At 46.3% G+C, this 26,398-nt stretch overlaps 1 protein-coding gene across 4 annotated transcripts; it reads right to left on the bottom strand.

Moving 5' to 3' along the window:
* Positions 1 to 1,871: 1,871 nt before the first annotated feature.
* pik3c2b (phosphatidylinositol-4-phosphate 3-kinase, catalytic subunit type 2 beta) lies at positions 1,872 to 24,853 on the bottom strand. 4 transcript variants are annotated; one of them, XM_037101120.1, is made up of 34 exons: positions 24,522 to 24,850; positions 20,423 to 20,603; positions 19,303 to 20,230; positions 18,643 to 18,743; positions 17,816 to 17,976; positions 17,471 to 17,591; positions 16,491 to 16,602; positions 16,174 to 16,253; positions 15,948 to 16,011; positions 15,629 to 15,775; positions 15,466 to 15,499; positions 15,057 to 15,252; positions 13,412 to 13,534; positions 13,154 to 13,321; positions 12,788 to 12,902; positions 11,663 to 11,805; positions 11,363 to 11,551; positions 11,178 to 11,271; positions 10,869 to 10,963; positions 10,485 to 10,665; positions 10,136 to 10,243; positions 9,692 to 9,784; positions 9,455 to 9,584; positions 9,220 to 9,356; positions 8,967 to 9,136; positions 8,705 to 8,861; positions 8,406 to 8,515; positions 8,116 to 8,317; positions 7,750 to 7,874; positions 7,412 to 7,529; positions 5,532 to 5,607; positions 4,629 to 4,735; positions 4,196 to 4,324; positions 1,872 to 3,738 (listed from the first exon to the last, which is right to left on the bottom strand). In XM_037101120.1, the coding sequence occupies exons 3-34, from the start codon at positions 20,161 to 20,163 to the stop codon at positions 3,550 to 3,552; spliced, it is 4,836 nt and encodes a 1,611-aa protein (XP_036957015.1). In that variant the 5' UTR covers positions 20,164 to 20,230; positions 20,423 to 20,603; positions 24,522 to 24,850; the 3' UTR covers positions 1,872 to 3,549. The 4 variants fall into 4 exon arrangements, with proteins under 4 accessions (XP_036957015.1, XP_036957016.1, XP_036957014.1 ...); XM_037101121.1 differs by lacking the exon at positions 20,423 to 20,603 and having other exon boundaries at positions 4,196 to 4,321; positions 24,522 to 24,851; XM_037101119.1 differs by lacking the exon at positions 20,423 to 20,603.
* Between the last annotated feature and the right edge of the window lie 1,545 nt (positions 24,854 to 26,398).

Genomic DNA, 26,398 nt, shown 5'->3' with positions numbered 1-26,398 from the left:
CGATGCGAACAGTGTCCAAGAGTTTGGAGACTGAGTTGGAGACAAACATAGCTTTCACTAGCTGTTAGCCATTAGCTTCATGGTGGTAAATGTAACAGCACATACAAACAAACTAACATTATTCAGACACACTAACCATACTGAAACGTCCTGCTGCAGCCACAGAGTCTGTACTTCTTCAGGAGCCTCTCCTTCTGGGTCCCATTCTGGGTCAAACTGGTTCTGTTGAACGACAGCATCAAAATTAGCGCATGCTACCGCTAGTGCAAGCAGCATCCTCTCGCTGAGAGGGGCGTGTAGCAGGTAAGGCAGGTGTTAACAGACGGAGCTCATTAGCATTTAAAGCTGCAGGCACAGAAACTGCTGCGCTCAGTAGAGCGACTTTTAGACAGCTGAAGTTCAGGACCAGGGATGAGTTTGGGGCAATATATCTCAAATACAGTGTTGATGGACCTCTGACAGCTGTGTGAAATTGATGAAAAACAGTATAATGTGGGACCTTTAAAGTGAAACTCACCAAAAAGCAACCTCGGCTTTTTTTGTGAATGTATATGAGTCAAACCTTCATGTAAAAGCATTATTATGATGAAATAGACACTTTTAAGATTTACCGTAGTTTCGTTTTCGAGCAAGCTAATTTTCAATGGAAATTTACAGGCAGGAGAATAATGGTGGACCGCTCCTAAAGCCTGCATGTTAAGCTGTTCCTTTTTGTCTGCCATGACGGCAGCGTACAGAAGATACAGCTGCTAACACGAATTGTTCAAAAACTTTCTTTTTAGTAACTCTGTGTACACAAACAATGTTGTCAGCGCTGGTGTTCATGTGTAGAGACCCTGGTGATGCTACCAGCAGAGTTTCATGTTGTGTCCAGACTTCTTACTGTTTTAAAATAGAGATTTTCATGCTATAGTAAAGTGCCCGCAGCACTCCCATTGAAAATAAGCTTGCCTAAAAATGAAACTACAGTAAATCTTAAAAGTGCCTCTTTAGTTGTAATTATGCTTTTACAGGAAGGTTTGATTCATATACATTCCCAATAAAGCCTCGGTTGCAATTTGGTGAGAGTTTCACTTTAGGGGCCTGAATTTATTTTAGTGTTGAGGAGAAATGTTGCAAGCAAAGAAGCAGCTGAAGAACAAGAAGTGTAATTTTACAGCCCGTGAACTTGAAATGGTTGTAAAATGTTGATCAGACTGCTGGACAATTTTTATTGATAGGCTTCAGTTCTGATTGATTTCTGACAAAAGGTGAACAATATGTTTTAACACAAGATGATTCATGTGTTGTCAGTTTAATGATGATGATTGGATCTGTTCTCCAGTTGTCACCTGCACAGGTGCAAACAGACCGAAAGTTTCATCTCTCTGCTGCCGAGTTTAGACTTTTAATGACATCCGTGAAATTTAGAGAGAAAAATCTAGAGTCAAGTTCTGCTTACAAGCTTTTTCCAGAGCTTTCAACCACAGTTCAGTTTATTTCAGAGAAAGTTCCACTGCAGCAACTTAAAACTACGGAACAAGTCATCACTGTTTTTACATCTGTGGAGAAAAATAATAATCCTCTCAGCTGACCTTCAAGTGCAGACGTGGGATCAGCTGAACGTACTGAAGGTCAGAAGACGTGGACAGAAGAAGAGGAAGAGAAAAAGAAGGGAAGAAAAGAAAAGAAGAAGTAGAGAATAAACTGTATAAAGAAAGATGAGGGAAAGAAATGAGGGAGTAAGAGGAAGCGAGGAGGACACAGGAGAGGAGGACAGAGGAGAGGAGGACATAAGAGAGGAGGACACAGGAGAGAAGGACATAGGAGAGGAGGACACAGGAGAGAAGGACATAGGAAAGATGGAGAGATGAAGTGAAGACAGACACGACTATCTTTTTCACTTCAAGTTTATTTTGTAGTGCAAATCATACAAAACATGTTCCAAAATGAAAGGTCCACATTAATAAGAGCCTGTAAGTCACATTTTCATGATGGTCAGTCTGTACAGTACATAAAGATCCAGTTCAGTTTGAACTGGATCACATTCTGTCCCGCGGTCTCGAACGCACCACGTCCACTTCACATCACTCGTCTCCATCAGATCAACATGACGGACGCGATGTCGTTCTTCAGACTGTCAGCTGCAGCCAGCTCACTGAACTCCATTTAAAAACTGTGTGTGTGTGCGCGTGCGTGTGGCTGCAGCTGACAGACTACAGGAGAGCATTAGGGTCAAAACTACAAACTACTTGAGATATCTCAGGCTGACGTTTAGACTGAAGTTAACTCTGATTCATGTGAATGTCGTCATGTTTAGTGCTGAGCGGAGGAGCGACAACGAGTTCGTCTCCTGCAGGTTCTCTCCTCACTTTGTCTCGTCTACAGCGCATGAACCACCTGCAGGACCTCGCTCACCTCCTCAACTGCAGCCCGGATTATTACAAACCTCCCAAAAAGTACAAAATCACACACTGACAGATGATTTTAAAAAACAAGGAATGAAATGTGATAACGATCAGCTGGTGGGTCAAGCGCTGATCCGGATTAATAAGAGCTGAACAGAAATCAGAACAAGCTGAAGTTCAGACTGAGCTGTGTCCTCCGACAGGAACATTCAGAAGCTCTCGTGCACCTCAGATACAAACTCTGATCCTCATCCACACTAGAAAAATATGCTGCAGTCTGCGCTGAACATCCACACCACCTCAGCTACTTCCTGTTAGCAACATTAGGCTAAAGCTCTGTATGTACACTGCTTTGTGCTGAAATCACAACCGACACTCAGAAAAGAAAAGACATCACAGATAAATGTCCTTGAAATCTTAAACGCAGCTTTTAGTCCTGGAAAATGACTCAAGGACTCAAAACTGGATGAAGGATTTCAAAGTAAAAGTTTCCTTCTCAGAGTCATCGTCCCCTCACCTTACTTCCTGTTGATGAAACTCAGATACCCAGCATGCATCTGTGTGTGCTGCCTATGAAACACGAGATTCTCAGTCTTGTAATTATAATTATTATGATGATAAATCATCTCTTCTTCATGTCTCACACCGACGGCTTCCTTCACAACATCAGTAAATATAAAAACTAAACCAGCGAATATTCTCAAAATCATTTCATCATCAGTCCGAACAGGAAACACTTCGCCTTCTCTTCAACATAAAGGCGTGAATCTAAACGTGTTCATGAAGACACTTCTACTGATCCTGACTCACCTGCAGCTGAAACTGTTAAAGTTAATATTAGAACTGGTTCGTTAGTTGAACTCCTTAACTGGAAATCACAGTTTGTGATGTTGAAAGTTTAAAGGACCTGATCTTGCGACAAAATCTGCCTCTTTCACAAAACTGATGATTTTTAATAATAACTATTGAAATGAATTAGCGAATGTGTTCAGTGTTGTTAGAGGACGAATCTGCTTCTAACTAAACTCCCTCACACACAGAGGGAGGATCAGCCACATGGCTTTTACTTTGAAAGGACTTTCCTTTTGTCTTCTGTCCTCATCAGGAGGACTGCTTCTCTTCTTCTCTCCCTTTAAATCCACCGCTTCCTGTTTCCTGTCAGTCAGTTGGAGTCCGAGCCAGCGGCACCCAGCTGGTGCCAGTCGACCCAGTGCTGACCCGGGACCAGCCTCTTCAGAGGGATGAAGGTCTCCCCCAGCAGGGTGTTCTCCCAGAAAGCCCCGTCACCAAGAACCCGCAAGTGGATCACCCTCTGGTCGAGATCCCCCTGAGGGATCCGCTCGTACACCAGCTGGAGAGTCGGGTGGGTTGGGGGGGCGGGGGCAGAACCAAGCAGACAGAATTTATAAAATCAGTTTGTGTTCATTTGTGGATAGGGTTAGGGTTAGGGTTCAAGTCTGAGAGGCAAATATCTGAGCCAGGACCTGAAACCTGAGACCTCCAACCAATCAGACCAGTGCTACATGTTTCCGCATATTCACTGTAACTATGCTAAACTCAGCTAGTCTAAGTTTAACTAAGCTAGGTTAAGCTACAGCAGGCTGTGCTCACATTAGCTTTAGCCATTAGCTGAAGCAGCCAGTCGCCTTTAAGGTTAATTATTTTTCCCCAGTTTGACTCTTTCTCCACATCTATGAGTCAGGTGATCACTGCCGCAGGTTTCTGACTGGCTGGGAGGTGTCAGGACTTCCTGTCTGTGTGTTATTTATTTTCACAACATGCTGTTCACAGTAGAAGACAGGAAGTACCATCTCATTGTAGGTGGGGTTACAGGTACGGCGTGCTGCCTTGGTCTTCCTCTTGCTGGTCTTCTGGGGGTCTGGCAGCAGGTACAGCTTCACGTAGGGGTCCGGGTCTGTGCCGTCCTGCAGGGGCTGCTGCAGGAACCAGAACACATTTCCTCAGTCAGGTTCTACAGAACCAGCTGATGTTTGAGGACACATTTGTCACACTCAGCAAGAAATAGTTCCCTGCTGTTTTCAGGTGAGTTAATGCTAAGACTGCTCAGACCTACAGTGAAGGGTTAGCATCAGAGTTAGCATCAGAGCAACACCTGTCCAGGACCACCTCTTAAGGTGGGCTGAACTTTAAGATGGACATTTCAAAAAAAGTTAAATTTCACGACAGTCACACACACACACACACACACACACACACACACACACACACACAGTGACTGACCAGTCCTCGTATGTGCATGACCATGATGAAGAGTTTGTCGTTCTTGTAGGAGATTGACAGTTTGACCTCGCCGAGCTCTTTGCCTGAAGCTGGAGACCACGACAACTCTGCAACACACACACAGGAAGAGGTCACTTTAATTATTAGGTTGCGTGTCTGTCAACAGCACTTCTGTACAAATAAAGTTATTCACTCCCGGTGGACACTCAGGGTATTGCAGAGCTCATTTATAAAAGAGACGTCTGCCAAACTGCCGACACCAAGAGCTGCAGTCGAGTCCATTATGACTCTTTTGAGAATTTTTGGCCGGGCCTATGGGCCGAGCAGGAAGGTGGGCGGGGCCAGCAGGGGCAACGCTACTGCCCATATTCAATGAACTGCATGACCAGGAAGTAAACAAGGAAGCACTTTGCATCTGGTATCTAGTTCTTCTGTAAATATGTGTGTGTGTTCGTGCGTTTGTGTGTGTGGCAGGTGTTTATCTGTGGGTGGACAGTTAAACTTTAACAGCAGACCGAGTCAGTCGGAGCTCTAACAGGACTCTCATCTAGTTAATAATCTGTAACAGCAGCCAACATGCTCTGAACCACTGTCCTGCTCAGCTCACATCACAGTATGATGAGTGTTGCAGTCTTTTCTTTGTATCTTATATGACATGTATGACACACCTGGTACCTGACCAGTTAAATACATCAGCACAGGTGAGTTAGTGAGTAAAGGACCTGTGTGCCGAGTGTCCCGGTGACGGGTCAGTTGGTCAGTGGGAGCTGTCAACTCTGGGCCGACGGAGCTTCAGTCTGGGCTGACCTTCAAACTTCACACTGATCAGTTTATATCCTTCCTATCTGAGTGTCATGTTGTACTTTCCAGTGTGTGTGCATGTGTGTGTGCATGTGTGTGTACCTGCTGGTTTGCTGGTTGTGGTTCCTGGCGTCTCGTCTCGGGGCAGCGGGTGGAAGAAGGTGTAGACGAGGTCACACTGAAATGATCTCATTCAGATTATTGTCTGAACATGTGAACCATTCTTGACTTTTCTGTGTTCACTCTCAGAAGACAAATAAACTAACACAGCAGACAGTTTTAATAATACATTAATAATATATAATAATAATTAGTAAGACATTTATAATATATTAATAACCCTGTCTAATATAATAAAACTGCAACTGTGAATACAAAACATTCAGTGTGAGAAGTGAACAGCAGAGAGAGAAACTCCTTCACCCTGCCAAGCTTCTAAAACTGGAAGGACCTGATACAGCTGATCCACACCCTCTGTGTGTGTGTGTGTGTGTGTGTGTGTGTGTGTGTGTGTGTGTGTGTGTGTGTGTGTGTGTGTGTGTGTGTGTGTGTGTACTGATATGGTTCCTGACACTGAAAACATTTCTGAGAAGCCACTGAATGAAAATGAAACCTGACAGCCAAACAAACATTCCAACACTGATATACATCATATACACAACATGTACACATCATATACACATCATGTACACTGACATCAGCCTGTTGGAGAAGCTAACACTGATTCCACCAGATACTGTGGTACACAGTGTCTGCTGCGTCGTGTCTCTGCCACACCAGCGGACCTGATCAGTTTCACTTTGGTCTCTGTGTGAACTTCCAGCAGGTCCAGTGTGCTGCGTATCTGCTCCGTCCAGCTCCGGCAGTCCAAAGCCCTCTGGAACAGATACATAGGACCTCTATTTCTGGTGGATGTTGGATCACGACGCAGCAATTCAGCCAAATTTAGCACCGAGCAGACAGGAAGTCACGCACCAAAACAACAATATATCATTCGGTTACTTTTCAAAATAAAACACTGCGTTGACACCAGCACACAAATCTCAAACAGAGACAAAAGCCGTTTTTATCCTGGGCAGCAAGCCGCCAATGTGGCCGTCCTTTTTGCAGCTGGGTCTGTGGATTTAGACAGAAGGCGGTATACTGGGGGTCTGTTTTGGTCCTCCAGTATGACGTCTCAGAGAGTTCACTTATTTCCACCTCCAGTGCTGTAAATCCAAACCGTCGATGTGCCTGCCTCTGTGTGAGATGGGTGGAGGTGTTGATGACCTGCGCTGTTGTGCGACCCACACCCGGAAAGTTTTAAAACCAAGAAACAGCTGATCACAGCAGTCAGTCCATCACTTCATCCGGGTTAGCTGTCTTCACTGTCCGCTTGCTGTTGTAGCAGCAAGCTGCTAACAGTCGCTACTTTCAAATTAAAAGCCCCCCGCTGAGAACCCAGTTCTAAATTCCAATGGGGTCTTTGTTCACAACCGAATTTCATGCTTCACGTCACGTCACATGTTTACGCCTACCTTAGTGGAGGCCAAGAGAAGGAATATTACACCTCCCTTTTAGAAAGACAAGGCGGCACATCTGCAGCAAGGTAAAGGCTGCAATGTGCTGCCTTTTCTATCTAAAAGGGGCTCAACACAAGCTCTTCTTCTAATCCTTCGGTCAGGATCACTTCCTGTTGTTGTGTTCACAACACAGGCCTATAACTGCGGTCACCAGTGATCATGTGATTATCGCGGGAACTCCTCAGTCTCACGACAGCAGCCAACTGTACTGCGCCGTGGATCAAAATGCAACTGGTAGGGGTTGCCAGACAGCGGAGATAAACTGGATCGGAGCCGTGATGCAACGGACACGTATCTGGTGGAATCTCAGGGTTAGCCTGTTAGCTTTAATTACTAACTAGCCAGTGACAGGTGAAGGAGAAAGCCGTTCTTGTGGACACAGTCATCATCATCATCATCATCATCACAGAGTGGACTGACCTGAGCGACCTCCTGGGCGGCGTGGATCAGGTGCCACACGTAACCGTTCAGCTCATCTTTCCTCCTATCAGCTGTTGCCTCACCACGGGAACGGCCTATCACAAAACGGCTTGGGAAACTGTGGGCGGGGCAAAGAGAAGAGAGAACACTGAGATAAAAGTGTGTGTGTGTGATTGACATATAAAGATGGTCAACATGATATGATTGGGTGGGTGGAGCCACAGTATTGAGGTCCCACCCTCACATCTGCCTGCCCGATTACAAGCAGGACTCAGCTGCCAATCATGATGCCCCAGATCCAGGTTCCATAACCCGGTCAGCAGTACCGGTACCAGTACCTGGGCAGTTTGGACGAGGGGAAGATGAGTCTCAGTTTGCTGTGAAGTTCATGAAACTCTTCAAATGTCCTCTGAACCAGCTGCGCCTCCTGCTGGCCGTCACGCTCCACCTTCACCACAAAGGCCTGAAACACACACACACACACAGACAGACACACACACAAACACACCGGTACTGTTACACCTGTTCAGCAGTTGCTTGCTGACATTGAGACAATTATTTCTTCTCTGATATCTCATGTTTAGATATTCAAATGAAGTTCTAATTAAATCACAGATTTTCATTCCACCAGTCTGAACGACAACATAATGGAAACATGATGTTTTAAATGAATCAGCTGGAAGATAAAATACGTGTGGACTCACATATCCTTTGCTGGAGCTGGCGGTGCGGATGTGTCTGCAGATGTACAGGTTCCTGATGAGGCCGTCGCTCTTCGCTGTGTGGACTCTGGGAGCGAACGACAGCGTGGGACGATCCTCCGAAGAGGCAAACTTCATCTGAGCCAGATTGTGGATGAAGAAGTTGAGTTTGGTGGCAACGCTGCCGAGACTCGACTCGATCAACCTGAGAGACACCGAGACGAAAAGGTCAGAGAGACAGACAGCTGCTGTGTACTTCTCTGTTGTGTGTGTGTGTGTGTGTGTGTGTGTACCTGGTAAAGTACATGGTGGCGTCGGCCTCAGACTCGTGAGGTCTCAGTGCATCATAGACGTACTTCAGATCGTCCAGATCAGAAAGTTCAGGGATCCCACAGGACAACATCTGGTGCACAAACACACACACGCATAGAGTGTCAGAAACACACTCAGTAGTTTCTCTTTTTCACTCAATAGAGATTTGTGTTCACGTACACTACACTACATCTATGAAAAGTGAAGCAGTGCATTGTGGGCTCTTGTTAGTCCAGTGTGTGCGTGTGTGTGTGTGTGTGTGTGTGTGTGGTGCACCCACCAGGCCCAGCAGGTTGAGGAACAGATGTGTGTGTTTCCTGATCAGGTTGTACGCCTCACAGCACAGATCCACGAAGTCGTGGAAGCGACTGGATGGTTTGTCTCCTCCATTGATGACGTACGCCATGTCAGAGGTGAAGACGAAGGGGGCGCGGTCCCTGCAGGTGTCCCACAGGTGTCAGACATAACATACCTGCCCCAGGTGTGTTCATCATCATCATGATGTCAGTGAGTAAACAGAAAGTTGCTATCATGACTCTCACCGTTTGATGTTTCCAAACATCTGTGCGTGTCCCAAGAACTTCCCGAAGTCGATGTGGAACATGTGACCGCTGGTCTTCAGCATGATGTTGTCGTTGTGGCGGTCACAAATTCCCAGGATGTAGGTCGCCACACAGCAGCCGGCACACGAGTAGATAAAGTTCTCCACCGCCTGAACACAGGAAGTATGACTCTACTTTTAGAGTGTGTGTTCAGTGCACATGTGTGCACAGGTCAGTGTATAGGTGTGTGTACCTTGTCGTACTGCTCATCAGTAGGGTTGTGTTTCTGCAGCCAGTCGGCCAGCGGCCGGTCTTTAAAGGACCCAGTGACTCCGTGTTCCACCTGAATCTTCCTCAGAGTGTCAGCATGAGGAATCATCTCCACCATACCTGAGAGCATGTAACAACACACCTGAGAAACCCTGTCCTCCTGGTAAACTCCAGCCCTACAACTGTCCTCCTGTGGTATACACCTGGTGTGTCCTCACCTCGTCCTCTTCCAGTGGAGAAACATTTGAAGATGACCATCCTCATGTCCAGACCCTCCTGGATCCAGATCTTGTTCATGATCCGGATCACCTGCAGAGTCAGCATATCCTGCCGCAGGTCGTCTCCTGACTGGACAGAGAGCCGGGGTCAAAGGTCAGCTCACAGAGTTAGGACTGTATCTCTATAGACACCTGTTGAAGCAGACTGAACAGGTAAAAACGGGGGAGGGGTTTTACCTTGAAGATGACGTTGATGTTGTCTCCCAGAGGATCGAGGTTTTGGAAGGACAGTTTGAGAGGTACGGCGTTGGAATTGAAGAAGGAACATGACTATAAAAGAAGAAGGAGAAGAAGGAGTGGATCATCAGCTGCAGTCTCACCTGAGACATGCTGTGATGATCAGCTCCTCCTGAAGGAACAAGAACGCCTGAAACACAATCACGACCACCCAGCACAGAGACGTATTTCAGCCTGAACAAGGAGCTGAGCTAATGTTAGCCTGATGCTAATGTTAGCCTGATGCTAATGTTGGCCTAATGCTAATGTTAGCCTGACGCTAATCTTATCTTGACACCGAGCTTCAGCTCTGCATTAAATGATCTTTTGTTTCAGATCTGACACCAGCAGTAACTGATGCGTGTGTGTGCGTATGTGTGCGTGTGTGTGTATGTGCGTGCGTACCTGGATGTTGATTCCTGTGACGAGCAGCGCTGGGTTCAGAGGAAGTCTGCAGCTGCTGTTCACTGAGAAGAACTGCTTCATCTCCTCCAGACCCTCCCTGAGGACACACTGTGGCACACACACACACACAAACAGACAGTATATATGATTTGTGTGTGTGTGTGTGTGTGTATATATATATATATATATATATATATATATATATATATATATATATATATATATATATATATATGGTCAGGCGGAAACTGACACGTCCCATTGTTTTCCTGTTTGTCCCTGTAAACACATTCAAATGATTCTTCAGAACCAAAGGTAACCTGTCAGGTAATGTTTCTGTCTTCCCCACCTGTCTGCTGGACGGCGTGGAGTCTCGGACTTTGTGGGCCACCTTGGCGAGGACGGAGACGAGCCAGCACTGACGGTCAAACTCCTCACGGAGACCGCGACCAACGCAGCACAGCAGCGCAGCCAGAAGGTGCTGATAGCGAGCGCTGAACTGGCTGTCCTGCAGGTTGTCCTTAAGCAACCTGACGGACAGACACAGTCAGGGTTAAACCCGACTTACCTGAGCTACACCTGACTGAACTGAACCTGACTTCAGTAAACTAAACCTGACTCTGGTCCAGAGCACACTGATGACTATATATAAACTTCAGAGGTGATTAAAATATAAAAACTCGATGTTAGATCAAACTATTGTGACTAATGTGTGATCAATAACTGAGCTGACCAGAAGAGGTAGTGAGCGATGCGAACGTCTGCGACGGCTCTCCGTAGGAGGAATCGAACCAGCGAGCTGTCCAGGTAACACTCGTACTTCAGAGCCTGAGACACAGAGATGGACACAACAAAGAGACAGTGAGTGTGTTTCTTATAATAAATATACCTTTTAATAATGTACTGTAACCTGAAAGCTGTGGAAGGATTTTAATGTGAACCATCTGAGCAAGAAGTGCCATGACTGAACAGCTTTTACACTTTTACAAAATAAAAGCCTTGTTCTCTGATCAGCTGTCAAAATAAAAGCATCTCCTGTCACCTGGACGAGCTGAGGCAGGAAGTCCAGCAGCTCTGGATCAGAGATGGAGTCCATCCACTGAACAGCCGTCCTCCTCAGCTCCTGGTCTGGAAACCTGAAAGACACACATGATGATGTCACTCAGGTGATCATGATGAAGTCAGAGCTTCAGACGGACAGGTGAGCGTCGGGGGTCGGGGACGTACGAGGCATGGAGGAGTCCCAGGGCGTCGAGGTGACCCAGGCAGGCCCACTGTCTCAGCAGGGCGTAGATGTCAGGCAGACAGGACCACTGCCAGCAGGGGGCGCTGGCCAGGACCAGAGGAAGAGCTGCACTCTCTGCCTGACAGAAGGCCTTCTTCTCCCACAGCAGGCGCTTATCCTCCACCGTCAGCCTGCACACACACACGCACACACACAGACACATTACATGTTTGATGAAACATTAGATGCTTTTGTGTCAGAACCACACCACTGCTCTGCGTGTGTGTGTGTGTGTGTCTGACCAGAAGACAGCCTTCTTGTGGAGGACGTCTTGCAGCTGGATCTGACTGATGGTGTCCAGTCGGGAGAAGTCATACTGAGGACAAAAGTCTGCTGGAGGAGGAGTACTGAAGTGAACCTCGAATGACGATGTGGGAAAGTCCACCTGAGAGACAGTCAGGTCAGAGAGACAGACAGGTCAGACAGATGGTAATTTCGAGCATGTTTCGAGGCCTGAAGAGATCAATGCTTTACTTTTCACTGGAAAAAGAACTGAAAAAAATATGTCACTGTGTTTGTTTTGTTTGCTGTACGCTTTAACGAGGTCGTTAATCAGGCAAAAACACAGTTGACTGAACTGAAACAATGAGCCAAAGCCTGTGTGTGTGTGTGTTAATGGGGTCAGCTGATGTAATAATGGACAAAAGACATGATGAAAAGATGCCCTCAATTGGAGCACAGCTGATTTTTGGGGCAGTGTCCAGGAGATGACTCTGTGGCCTGTTTAACATCCATCCTGAGTAATCTGACTACATCTTGATAGCTGAAGAAGAAGCCTCAACATGCAGAATGGATTACACACTGATCCAACCATTGAACCAGTCACCTCAACATCACCAGACTCCATTAACAAATGCAGTTATTTTAGGAGTTGTTGAGTTAAAACAAACGTTATAACGTAGTGAAACTGTGTCTCTGACAGATTCTGACTCATTGTGTCCTTGTTGTAAATTCAGCATTAAACCAGAAGCTGAAGTTGTTTATCTCCTTGTAAAAAGTGTCAGTTTGTGGCAGCATGTCTGTACCAGCCTGTCTGCTTCTGTGTCTAAAGTGCTAAAGTCTTACCTGCCAACATTGATCAGCTGTTTGTTTCGTACAGAGCAGGAAGTGACATCAGAACACAGGTGGTCACTCAGAACCGATGTTGGAGTGACCGCATGAAGTTTTATTTTGATCAGCTGTTTTAAACATGAGGTCAAAATCAAAACTAGATTTAGTGACTCAGTAACAGAGTTGATGGAGAGGGAGGAAGTCTTACACTACTGGTCAAAGTGAAATGCATGCTGGGATATTGTTTAAACAGGCGGAGTGCGAACACTTGAATCGGGATGTGACCTCCAACAGTGCAGACACACTTCCTGCCTCACCTGCAGGATCACGCTGTCCGGCTGGCTGAAGTTCGGTGAGCTCGTCCGGGCGTTTCCGTTCCTCCCCGGAGCTGAAGGCCACAGACCGAGTAACTTCCTGCCACATGTGAGGACACTGCACACACGCACACACACACACCCATCAGTCCAGAAGTGCTCTAGAATTGAGCCGCTGCTGTGGAGGAAATGGCATGAAAAAGGCTCCACTGGAACTTGAATGTGAATTCATATGAAGTTACAGCCAGCAGCTGTTAGCTTAGCATAGGGACTGGAAACAGGTGGCAACAGCTAGCCTGGCTCTGTCCAAAGCTTGAAAGTTATCAGGTCATGTGACCACTTCCTGTGCCAGAGGGTCATGTGACTTACTGTCTGAAGTTGAAGAGCGGCATGGTGACCCAGCCCAGAGCCTCGATGCTGCGACGCTGCTTCCCCTTCTCCTCCGCTCCTCCAGGAGGCGGCAGGGAGCTGGCATACAGGGTGACGGTCAGCTGAGACTCTCTGGGCAGCTGGTTGATCTGCACCGGGAAACTCACCCTGCAGGGGAGAGGGAGAGGGGAGAGAGCGGGGTGACGCTACAGGTGTGTCCACGTGAAGCTGTGATGTCACACTGCAACAGGTACATACCTCTGGTCCCACACCACCAGGTGGAACAGGTATTTGCTGACCGACTGTTTGCTGGTGTGCTGCGGCGCGCAGAGCTCCGCCCCTCCATGAGTAAGCGAGCAGGACAGGAAGAAGCCCTCATAACTGACCAATCAGAGAGCAGCACAGGGACATGATGTCACACAGTTAATGAGTGAAATTGATCAGGATCATTGTATTTATCAGCAGCTGACCGTCTCGACTTTATTCTTCTTCTGTGGATCATAAACAGCAGCTCTGTTAACAACAGAAACTACTGGACCTGAACGCACCGTGGAGCTCAGTGTGAACAGGAAGTGATGCAGAGTGACATCATCAACTCTCACAGCACAGTCACGTTAAATCATCACTCATTATTTTGACGGATTAGATTCTAAAACATGAAAACAAGAAGACTTTAAAACGTGATTTATTTTATGATCTCAAGTCTTTTAATGTCAATATTAAGGGTGTCACGATTCTCCAAATCCTCGATTCGATTAAATTTTCGATTATAAGGTATTGGTTCAATTCGATTCTCAAAGCACAGGTTGCTGTGCCATTTATTTATTAACAACATAATGTAATGGTAACTTACATCTAACTACATCAAACTTAAACAAAATAACCTGCCATTTAGTTTCTGCAGAGCTTGCAAACTGTGGCTTTTTTTTATCAACAATGTGAATGTTGTCAATATAACTCAGTGGTAATCCCAAATACTTCCACACCTTCAACTTCAGAGAAAGAGGAGGGGGTTCAAGTTCTGTTGATGGATCTCCTATGTCTGCACCATTGTTGTAAGAGTGACGAAGCTCCTTTCAGTAATAGGTGTGCATGAGGTGTGTGTGCCTGAGGTGTGAGTGGGCGAGCGAGGGTGAGGGAGCGTACATACGTACGGACAGTGAATGAATGGGAGGAGGGAGAAGTGAAAGGAGTAGCAGGAGTAGCATCAGCAGGAACGTGTACAGTACAGGCTGCAGTCTGGCTGTGAATAAAGGCGACGGCTCCTCCAGATACATTAAAGCTCCCTGGTATTATTTCCTGATCAGCTGAACTCTGTTTCACTCTGAAGGGAAACACAAACGTCGGCCCTGGAGGAATCATCTCCCCTGTGCTGCTCGACACGGTCCAGGAGCTGAACAGTGTAACACCATGCTGTCGTTCGACTGGCTGTAGCTAACAGCTGCTGGCCAAGCTAGTAGCTAAGTTAGAGGAGGTTGAGGGGGGCGTGGCAGCATCGACGATTCCATTTTTTAAATCGAAGTTCAAGATTGTGATTTAATTTTGGTCAATTTCAATTCTAAATCGAAATCGACATCCTTAGTCAAAATCAAATTATGGATCAGGAGCTAAAACTGAAATTAGAGGTCTGTGCAGGTCGACTGCAACAGATACCCAGTAAAATAGTACAAAACTGAGTTACACGTCAACACTATACATATAGATGTTAGTGATGCTGACAGGAGGCCCCGCCTCTTCTTAGAGGTCAAAGGTCAGGTCCCCAGGCAGTCCACCTATTGTGTGTGTGTGGTGATAGGGGAGGGGGAGGGGCTGCAGCTCTCTGATCAGTTGATTCATCTGTTTGCTCACACAGCTGGCACTGCTCTGTGTGTGTGTGTGTGTGTGTGTGTGTGTGTGTGTGTACCTGGCGGCCCAGGTGATGGGGACGCGGTGAGCAGCGTACACACTGAAGGAGAGCACATTGGTGACGAGGCCGGCCTCTTGCACCGGCGCCGTGCAGCAGTTGCTCTGCGGCGTCGTGTGGAAGTTGGCGTTGAACGTGCTGCAGTACAGTTCCACCAGATCCAAGATGGCTGCCGTCAACTTCTCCACCACTTTCTCTGTGAAAGGAGGAGACGATGCAGGGTTCACATTGCTCTGTGTACAAAGACAACGCTGCATGTTGCTGGAACTTCTTTCTCCTGAAGAAATAGTTCCTCTGTCTGCATCCTGTCTCATCTCCACAAATTAGGACGGAGGAACACATTAACACATCACAGCAGCCCCACCACAGACCTGGACTCGGTCGGTGACGGTGAGCTGCTGGTACGTACCTCTGTTCTCTCTGACGGTCAGCACTGAAGCATCCTGGGAGGAAACAGTGAAGGAGAGAACAGAGTGAACAAGGTGAGGCATCAGTCACAACCTGACATTTACACCTGTTCATGTTTAAAGGAGTGCCTCGACAGCTGATCCACAACAAACACATTTATTCACCTTCAGCACTTTGGGCTGCAGGCGACAGGGGCATGCTGGGAGCTGGCTGAGGGCAGACGTCACATCAGGTGTCTCGACGGCAGCCAACGAGCTGCACAGCGCCTTCACTGATTGGACGAGACGCTCCACGTGCAGCGGCAGCTCTACCTGCGAGAGACGCATGAGAGGAAAAGATAAAAAGGAGAAGAAGAAGTTTTTGTCTACCCTCACCACAGTCTGACGGTTTGAGACTGTGTGTTGACAAAATGTTGTGTTTTATTTTTGATGTTGTTTATTGACACATATTTCTGAACTTCAACTGTGAATGATGATGTGTTACCTCTGACAGCAGGAAGGACTCAGCTTCATTATGAAAAGTGTCCAGCAGCAGAGTCAGAGCCTCCCTGACACACACACACACACACACACACACAATATTGTAAGATTAATATGTTTGTGTCACATATTTCAGATCAGTTAATTTCATTAATCTAAGCTGAACACTACACAAGCAGTAGCAGACAGATGCTTATTAACATAATTAAGGTCCAGGCCCCGCCCCTCACCTGGTGACGGTCTGTTTGATTGGACGCTCCTGCAGCAGGATGCTGTGGTTCATAGTGGACAGCGTCTCATCATCTTCTTTCTGTCATTAAAAGTAAAAGGGATGACATTTACATTTAGCAGACACTAAAGCAACTTATAACAAGTAAAAAAGAGAAACCACAACATGTCACCTCAAGAAGGAAAGAAAGAGTAGAAACTATTGTCAAGCGCTAATCTAAGAACCTTAGTTGCTATTTATCATTATATTTAATTTGAAAAAACAAGTATTACTGCAGCATGCGTGTGTCTGTGTGTGTGTGTGTGTGTGTGATCAGACCGTGCGGGACAGCTCTGTGTTGATGGACGATCTCTTGGTGAGAAACAGTCGGATGTCCCAGTCGAACTTCAGACACTGTTGAACAAACTCAAGACCAGCCAGAGTCTGAGAGCTGACAGACAGGTAGAGACAGACAGGTACAGCTTATCAGAGTGAAACACACTTCCATTGACACACACACACACACACACACACACACACACACACACACACACACACACACACACACACACACACACACACACACACCACTCTGCAGGTGTTTGTTGTGATTTTAAGAGTTGTTGAGGAGAAACTTAATAAACTTCTTCAACAAATTCTAAATCATTGGATCCTTCTTGTAAATTCAGCAAATGTTTCTGTCTTCCTGTAGAAACATGGAGTCTGATGGACGGGTTCATTTCAGTAAGTGACATCACATCATGGGTTGTCACTCAGACTTATTGTGAAGTTCAGAATTCAAAGTTTAAAGAACAGCAGGTTAGATCCTGATGTGTGAAACTGTTACAGCGACCAGGAGGCGGCGTCACACTCTTTTGCATTCACGGTTTTACACACAGTTAGATTTTGGGCCACAATTTTTTTTTTTTTTCCCACCAGAAGTGCATCAGACTGCAGTCTGTTATCTGCAGACGGAGAGTGAACAGCTGTTACGAAACAGATTTTACAGAACTTAAAATGAAAGTTTGCAGTTTCAGCATGAAAACTAAAAACAGCTGAACCACAGACACAGAGGGATTACTGCTCCGACTCAAAGCCACGACAGGAAGTGATCAAACAGACGGGTGGAGGAAATGTTGGAGCAGGAGTCACTGAAAGCTGTTGCACTGATCGCATCGTCCACTGTACTTAGCACGTAGCTAAAAGGATCATTGTGCCTAATGTGCTCACAGTGACAATGCTAACACACTAATGTTAACATGAATGATGTTTACTACGTCACGCCTCGTCAGGGACTGTGGGATGTTTCACGTTCTTACTTGTGGAGGAACTCGTCCTGTCCGCACACCTTCAGCAGGTAGTGATCCACGTCCAGGTGATCCAGATCATCCTGAGCGTAACACAGAGTCTGATAGATGAGCAGGTCCACCGTGGACGAACCTCACACACACACACACAAAGACAGGTATTTATTACACAGTCACATCATTCTGGTCACTTCATTATTTTACTTCTATTTAAAGTATATCAATACTAAATATATCTAAAAAATATTAGATATTTTAATGTACATTTTTTTCTCAAAGACCTAAATTGTCAACCTGTTAAGACATTTATTTTGAAGTATAACTTCCTGTGTTAGTCAGTCTCGTGCAGTGTCTCACCATCACAGGTGAAGGTGAGCGGCTCTCTGAAGTGCTCACTGATGACAGTGACCTTCACGCTGACCCCCAGACCCTGATGCAGCTCCTCCTGACCCACCGACGGCGACCACACGAAGCCGGCGTTCTTCGAGCAGTCGCTGTGTGGGTACGCCGAACGCAACCTGACCAAACAAAACTCAGTCAGGAGTTCTGCAGCGTGGTTCTGAAGTGTACATCAGCTGTGAGGTCAGAGGTCACTTCAACTTTGCTACAGAGAAATTAAATGACTTCTCATTAAATTATTATAAATCATAAACTGAAACACTGAAAAATAATAAAGATATCCTGGCAAGAACTGATCAAACTGATGGACTGACTCATGGTGTGATCAGACTGATTCAAAACACTGATCACAGGAAGAGCACTGAGACAAGTCATCCAACTCTGACCAGACACAGAAGTACACCCGTGTCTTCATGCAGATCAGGTAATCAGCAGTGGAAGTACTCGATGTGCAGTAAAATGTCTGATTAATCAGAATCAGCTTTACTAACAACAGTAAAGGAAAATACTCACACGGAAACACAAGAGAGCTGAACCAAAATTAGTACTCATTTAAATATCACAGACACAAATCATTCTGTTGGCGCTTTCAAACGCCAAACTCACACAAACCAGCAAACCGACACCGCAGAAGATGCAACTCTCCGTGGGCTAAAACTAGAGTTTAGTCAATGGAGTCTGGTGGAGAGACGTTACTGCTGTCTCTGGGTCAGTGACGCTGTCAGACACCCACTGTGTGTGTGTGTGTGTGTGTGTGTGTGTGTGTGTGCGTGTGTGTTACTCACACATCTAGCATGTGACAGAAAGCTGCCACCTCCTCGTCTCTCTCCTCAGACACCTGGAAGAGTTCATATCCAAATCCATTCATCCTGGACACCAGAGAGACCTGTCAATCACACCCAAAGCCGACCAATCAGAGGAGAGCTCCAATGGGTGACGACCTGATCAACCTGATCGTTATTATGGTTATTAAGATAAATAAAACCCACTTTCTCTCTGTTAGAGACTGAACTTTAACAGGAAGAGAGATGATTTTATTATTTACATCATGTGGTAAAAGACTGTGACATCACTTCCTGTGCAGGTGAGGTTTCTGTAAACAGTCCCAGGCCACAGGGTTGAGAGCACCTGCTCAGTGTTCTCACCTGTCCACCTGCAGCCCTCACAGAGGTCTGCTCACGTCCTTACATCACTGTAATCATGACTTTAATCATGAAGTTACAGTTTTCAATGTCACTATTAAAACTAGCAGAACGTCTGAGCCTGCTACAGCAACAGCTCGACTTAATGCTGCTGTCACCTGACGTGTTTAAATAATATTCACCCAACGGAAACAACAAGCAGCCGCTTCCAGACAGATTCAATGTGTTGTAGGAGACATATAATCATGTGACATCACTTAGGTAACCTGGTCTTTAAGGACACCGGATGAACCAGGATCTTACCGGGTCTGCAGACACCCGCCGCTGGTTCTTGTTGCTCTTGGGAACAGGTACGTAGGTCCTGGGTGGCACTTGGGGGGGGAGGGTCTTACTGCGAGCCACAGGCTTCCCTGATTGGTCCCCATTGGCCCTCCGTCCTCGAGGCCCCGGCCGGCTCCCGTTGAGTCGGGACAGCGAGTCGTTTATGTTGTCATAGTTCAGCTCCCCAGAGCTCACTTTGGGCTGATCTACGTCGGGCATGAACAGGTTCACATCACGGGGAACCGTGGACCCTCGGGGGGGCAGGAAGGGGTTCTCTGATCCTGACGACAGGGGGATGGGGTTTCTTGGCGGGATGGCGGGGGGGGTATCATCTGGAAGAGAGGGGAAGCCTTTAGACAGAAACCCTGACCCAGAGCCAGGTGAGTCCCCGAGACCGGAACCTGAGCCATCCCTGAACTTGCTGAGCTCAGGACTGTCCAGGATGTACAGGGGCTCTTTGATGAAGCCTCCCTGAGGAGGGAGCGCCCTGGCTGGGATGGAGGGGACAGACTGAGAGCCTCCAGGCTGGTTCAGGGAGGGGTCGGACCCTGACAGGCCCCTCAACAGGCCTCCTCCAGCAGGGGCAGGACCAGGCTGGCTTGGCGTGGGTCGGGGGCATTTGATGCTGGGATTAGGGGTCTTGGAGCGGGTCTGGCTGGGAGCTCTGGAGCCGGACGTGGGGCCAGTTCCTGTTCCACTCTTGTCCTGTTTGAGTCGGGAGAGGGCGTCGTACTCCATCTGCAGCGCCTCGGCCAGAACCAGCTCCTTCTGACTGAGACCAAGCGCCTCCAGACAGCCCCAGCCCGCCTCGCTGCTCTCCTTCTGGGTCTGAGCCGCCGACATGATGCCTCCACAGCAGACCAGACAGAGGGAAGAGCTCAACTAGCAGCTGCAGTGAGGACACATGGACCTGTTCAGGACAAAGAGGACAAACATGAGACAGACAGACAGAGACACAGCGTTGGGTGCATCACATGGTTCTGACTTCAGGGCGGCCTAAATTGCACTAACAAAGGAAAGTGCATTGACCCCAAAGTCCAGTAGATGGTGCCTGCTGGACACAGGCCCCACAGGGTTGACAACTCCTCAGTCCCAACGTTACCTGTTGCTGAAAGCGTCAGCTTTCATCACCGCACCGTTACTCAAAGGGAGAAACCAGACGTTTGGATCTTTACTGCCGAAGGCTGCAGTGTTTCACCTCGCTGGACGAGTCAAACTGCCCCGTGTTACCAAACACGCCCCGGATCCAGAATAGTCACTGGGTAACCAGCTGCCCTCGCCGCCTGCAGAAGGAGGATTTTTCCCTCAGAAAACGCCCTCTTCGCCTGTTTTCTCCATGCCCACGTCGACAACGCTGTTTTAACAGCAAACGCAGGATGCTGCAACCACCTTTAATCCATGCCGAGGAAATGAGCTGGATTATTGAAGACGCAACTACAAGTGAGGCTCATTTATTTAGTGTCAGGGCAGATACTAGAAGTTAGTGTGTATTGCATGCCTGTATGCGACAATGTTCTGAGAGTTTGTGGACCGCCAAGTTCTTTTTCATTGCTGTTAGTTTTCTGTTGTAAACATTGTTCGTTGCTTTCTTTTCTCTTGTTCTCTTGAGGTCTTTTCACGGAACACTCTGTGACGTCACTTTCCAAGAGATCATGACTGCTATTTTGGCTCTCCGCCATCTTGTGTCTTTGACTATGGTCGCCATTTTGGTTTTCTTTCTTTGTTCCTCCAACACACACACACACACACACACACACACACACACACACACACACACACACACACACTTTTTTGTTATTTGTGCTTGAGTTTGTTAGTTTAATAGTTTAGCTGCTTTAGTGCTCAAGTGATTTTTGTTCATTAAATTGATCTGATCAACGTGCTTATGTTAAATTCTATCATGTTGTACATTTCAGTGCTCTGTGATTATTTTGTGTATATGTTTGTGATCTGTGGTTGTGATGGTTGGTGCTCGGATTCATTTCCTTCACTGTTCCTTTAATTGTTAATATTTTATAAATATGGACATTTAAAGTGAATCCTTCTATGAGACTGTTATTGGTCCCTGATTTCAGGGTGATGCCCCGTTTAATGATTTAATCATAATTTGTATTAATTATTGATTTAATTTTAAATAATTATGATAAATAATCATTAATTACTAATAACCACACCGGCCCTACCATCGATTCCCAACAAACAGAGACAGAGAGTGTAACTGAGAGGTCTGTCCCTCACAGAGGAAGGAAACAGAAACACAATGAGGAGGGAGGAAGGAAACTAGGAGGAAGTGACATCGTTAGGAGGTGAACCAGCTGTGACCTCATCAGGTCACAGAGGAGAAAACCTGCTGCCATTACGTTATGCTTCACTACATTAGACTACATTACTTTATGCTTCATTAGACCACATTACATCAGAGTATTTGACGTGTTGGAGTTAAGGCTGCTTGTTAAATGTTTCATTGGTTCAGTCGGTGCTGAGTTTGAAGAGGTTGAGAAGTTAAAGATGTATTAATTACCTGTCCTGATCTGTTCTGGTCTGTCTGATAGGTACTGAGCATGTGCAACTCCAAACAGAGATCAGAAACAGGTGAGATGTCTCACTCCTGAGCTTCTTCTGTTATCAGTTCAGTTCTGGAAAAGAGTATGTGTTTAATCAAGAATAATATTTAGACTTAAAACAAGTTCCGGGTCCTCTGGATGTCTCCTGCTGAGGTTTGTGATCTGCTTCCTGTTGTTCCAGCGTGTTTGTGATGACGAACGTGACACACGAGGAAACAGAGTGAAAGTGGACTCTTGAAGACGTGGATCAGTTATCAGGCCGGTGTTGTTAAACTCAGGCAGACGACTAAATCACTCAGCTGGAGTTTGACGCTAGTAATGAAGCTGATCTGTGATCAGTACTGATCCCTGATCAACTCAGTGCAATGACTGTCATGTTGATGTAATCTGAACGATGCAGATCAACTGATCTCATGTCAGCTCATGAACTCAAAAACTGTGTGTCAGCCAAACTGACCAATCACAGCTCGTATTGTCCATGTGGTGACTTGAGGAAATAAATAGCAGACATAAACATTTATCATCAAAACAACAACGACAGATCAATAACAGATATCATGTATGGACTCATGAACGAGACAGAGGACGACGGACTGAGGGGGTGTTGTCACCAAACGGGGGGAGGGGAGGAGAGGATGGTGGGGGAGGGGAGAGACAGAGGGAGTGTGTGTGTGTGTGTGTGTGTGTGTGTGTGTGTGTGTGTGTGTGTGTGTGTGTGTGTGTCACGGAGAAGGATAAACTGTGAGATCACCACAGACCAGCTGTGTCCCACTTCCACACTGAGCACTGGTCTGACTGGTCTGACTGGTCTAGACCAGCTGGGGCCAACAGGAAGTGATGTTACACACACAGATTATTGATGACTCTGATCAGTAACTGTAACACACATCCAGAGTGGTCCTGCTGCTGAAGACAAGCACGTCCAGCTGTTTCCACACCTGGACTCTGTCAGACTTGTGGTGGACAGTTATCTATCAGCTGTTTTACTGGCCTACATTACCCATGATGCAGCTGTCCCTCTGACAGAGATGATCTTAGTTCACCAGTCTCTGATCAAACTGAGGCATTGCTTTGGAAACATACAGATAATAAACTGTCTTGGTGTCAGAGAGAACCTGCTTTACTTTTGGTTTATTTCATGAAAGTGTATTTAAATGTTGTATAAAACAATCTCTCTCAATGAAGTTGAATCTGATCAGTGTGTCTGTGTGATGTCAGGCTACTTGTTTGTCATCTGTCAGTGACATCAGGCTTTGCAGCGACCAGTCAGAATTCTTCCTGATCACCTGATCAAACCTGCCGCAGCAGTTTCTATAAAATCACTTCCAACATGGAGCTGCTCCAGTTTTCTGCAGGAGACTATTATTATTCACACAAACTGAAACTGTGTTCAACACTGAGCAGAACTCAACGTCTGTCTGTATCAGAACTGCTCACATTTACAAGTTAACAGAGATAATGGACATCTTCACAACTGATCACAGTACGGTCCAGATCAAACTGCAACAACACACCACACACACACCACACCAACAACACACAACACACACACACAACACAACAACACAACACAACAAACACACCACACCACACCACAACATAACAACACACAAACCACACCACACCACAACACACCACACAACAACACACACAACACAACAGGTGCACAGACACATCCGTCATATTTATATTGATAATAATAAATGTCTCTTTGTCCTGATTTGATCGAAATTACCTCTCACGTATTTATCGTCACACCCCCTGCAGTGACGTCATAATGCCGCTGTTTTATCAGATAATTACACTGAAAGTAAAGCGTTCCATCACACCGGAGAACACCCAGTAACCACGTGTTCACATTGTTGTATGTGACGTCACAGGCGGTTGTGTGAACGGTCAGAGGTCATGACTGTTGGCTTGTTTGCCGTTTAGCCTTTGATGCTATGATCTTTGTTGTTTCGGTCAAACTGCGCAGACTCAGAAGCAGGTGGCACACGTCATTAACCATGAAGTGATGGGTCCAAACATCTGTGACAGCTGCAGCAGCTCCGGCTGTCTGCTACAGCCTCCAACCAAACTCCGTTCACAAATCCAGCACTTTAACGCAGCCTCATTCACCGGCCAACGTTCACACCAGCCACGGCCCGTACAAAGCTGAATAAACGTTGCTGTCTTTGGATCCGAACCGGTCCTTTACATCAACTCGAGGGAAGTTTTAAAAATGTTTTAAACGTCAGATATCGGCTCGGTCTGTGTTCCTGTCGGGGTTTTCCTCCCACAGCCCGCATGCAGGGCGGTGGCGAGCCGCCCGGACCACTTCTGAAAGGTTAACTGAGATCTGTGGCACTGAGCAGCATTTAGGTGGATTACATGTTCGCCGAATTTAACTGTAATGTACCACTTATTCCAAAAAGTCATCAGCCATGTTCGAACTGGAGTCTACGTATACCGACATAGCGGGAATGTTTTGATTTCCAGATGTGTGAATGGAGTTTGGTTTGACCTTCTCTTCAAAGAATAGCGAGTGAACAGACGAACTTGTCAGAGAAATGCGTCATAATGTTTCCCATCATCCACCACAGCACCGTTAGCTAACGTTAGCGAGCAGCTGCTGGAGCTCCAGGTGGAGAACCTTACCTGAGTGTCCGTCTATGGTCGCCGGGAGCGGGCGGCGGTTGCCATTTTAAAGCGGTTTACTTTCCTGCCAAAAATTACATCGAAGCCTTCAACTGTCGACTTCGTGTCGGTGCTCCCGGCACATTAAAGGCTCCGGTCGCCGGTCCGGACGGTGTTCCGCTCATTCAGGCGGCAGCGGCGTGTGAGCGGCCCCGCTGTGTCAGCCTGTTTACGGCTGAAGTGAACAATGCAGCCCGCTGAACGAGCTCCGGCTGCGGTGTCGCTCCTCCGCCTGTCGGCCGCGCGACAGTCTCCGCTTGGCGCGCGCGCGCTCGCACACAAACACGCACGGACGGACCACGAGATGAAGCTGCTTCCGGTCACGCTTTCAAAATAAACCACCGTTTATGATGTTGCCGTCCTTAACAACAGTTCAGCCTCACTGTGAGTCGATACGCTGAGTTGTTGTCTGATGTTGTTCTTCACCTCATGTTTGGTCTCTTTCGCTCCTCACCTTCAGGAAAAGTGTGAACTTTTCCGGTTTCTTGTTTTTAGAATAAAGAAATTAATAGAAATTAGATTAGTGGGAATATGAATGAATCCTGGTCCCTCGGAAATCATTAATATTTATGTTGTGAATGTGTAGTAACGTCTTCTTCTGTGTGACTTGACTGAATTCAGTCCACGAAGAGAAACAGCGACACCTGCTGGATGAACCGGTGAAGTCAGGAAACCACAGAAGAAGAATCTATACGCTTTAAACACCAGAGGCAAAGACTGAGCACACACTCATCCATTAACATGGAGTGGAAACACGTAATTGTCTGACTCACCTCTGGACATTTAGTAAATATGCATAAACTCTATTTTATATATACATTCATCTTGATCCTTGAATAAATTAAATGCAAGTGAAACTCTCACCAAAATGCAACCGAGGCTTTATTTGTGAATATATACGAGTCAAACCTTCATGTAAAAGCATAATTATGATGAAAGAGGCACTTTTAAGATTTACTGTAGTTTTCGTTTTGAGTGCTGGGGCACTCTTACGCTCTTGGTAGTATCAGGGTCTCCACACATGAACATCAGCATTGAGAACATTGTTTGTGTACACAGAGTTTAAGAGCACTCCACTGAAAATGAGCTTGCCGAAAACTAAACTACAGTAAATCTTAAAAGTGCCTCTTTCCTCGTAATTATGCCTTAACGCGAAGGTTTGACTCATTCATAAATAAAGCCTAAGTTGCTTTTTGGCGAGAGTTGCAATCTAACAGGTAGGAGATCCACCTTTACTCTCCTTCCTGTTAGGTCGCACTCAGGGATCAACACAGCGACACGCCGGAGATGCAGCAGCTAACGTGAGTCGTTTTCTTTTTAGTAAATTCTGTTTTACTTTAAAGCTGTTGTTTCCAGACTCATTATGAATTGCGATGTTAAAAACAAAATGGGGTCAGTTGTTTTCCTGTAGCAGGTCACTAGTTAGCTAACAGGAGCAGAGCTAACAGCTAACAGCATCTAGCATTGATTCAGCTAATGAAGCTATAAGCTAACCTATGCCATTACAAGCTGAAGCTTGAGAGAATAAGGTTGACAGAAGTTCTTTACAGAGATACAGAATATAATTAACAGTGAAGCTAATATAATAAGCTAATAACATAAACATAAAGCAGATGTAGCATTAGCAGGGCTGAATATTCAGCGAACCAGGCAAACAGCAGGTGCGACGGAGCTCAAACATGACTTTAGCTGATTTGTTCAGTTCTAAAGAAGAACACAGATATTTAAAGTAAAACTTCTCAGCTTTTGGAAATGTTTTTTTAAAAATGTAAAATAAATGTATAAATCCTTTGATTTCTGTATTAAAACGTCCTTTCTGCTCATTTGTGACTGTTTGT

The sequence above is a fragment of the Acanthopagrus latus genome, chromosome 6, assembly GCF_904848185.1.
Source record: "Acanthopagrus latus isolate v.2019 chromosome 6, fAcaLat1.1, whole genome shotgun sequence".
NCBI classification, from domain to species: Eukaryota; Metazoa; Chordata; class Actinopteri; order Spariformes; family Sparidae; genus Acanthopagrus; species Acanthopagrus latus.
The sequence above is the reverse complement of the archived record's forward strand: the minus strand, read 5'-3'. Positions and strand labels throughout refer to the sequence as shown.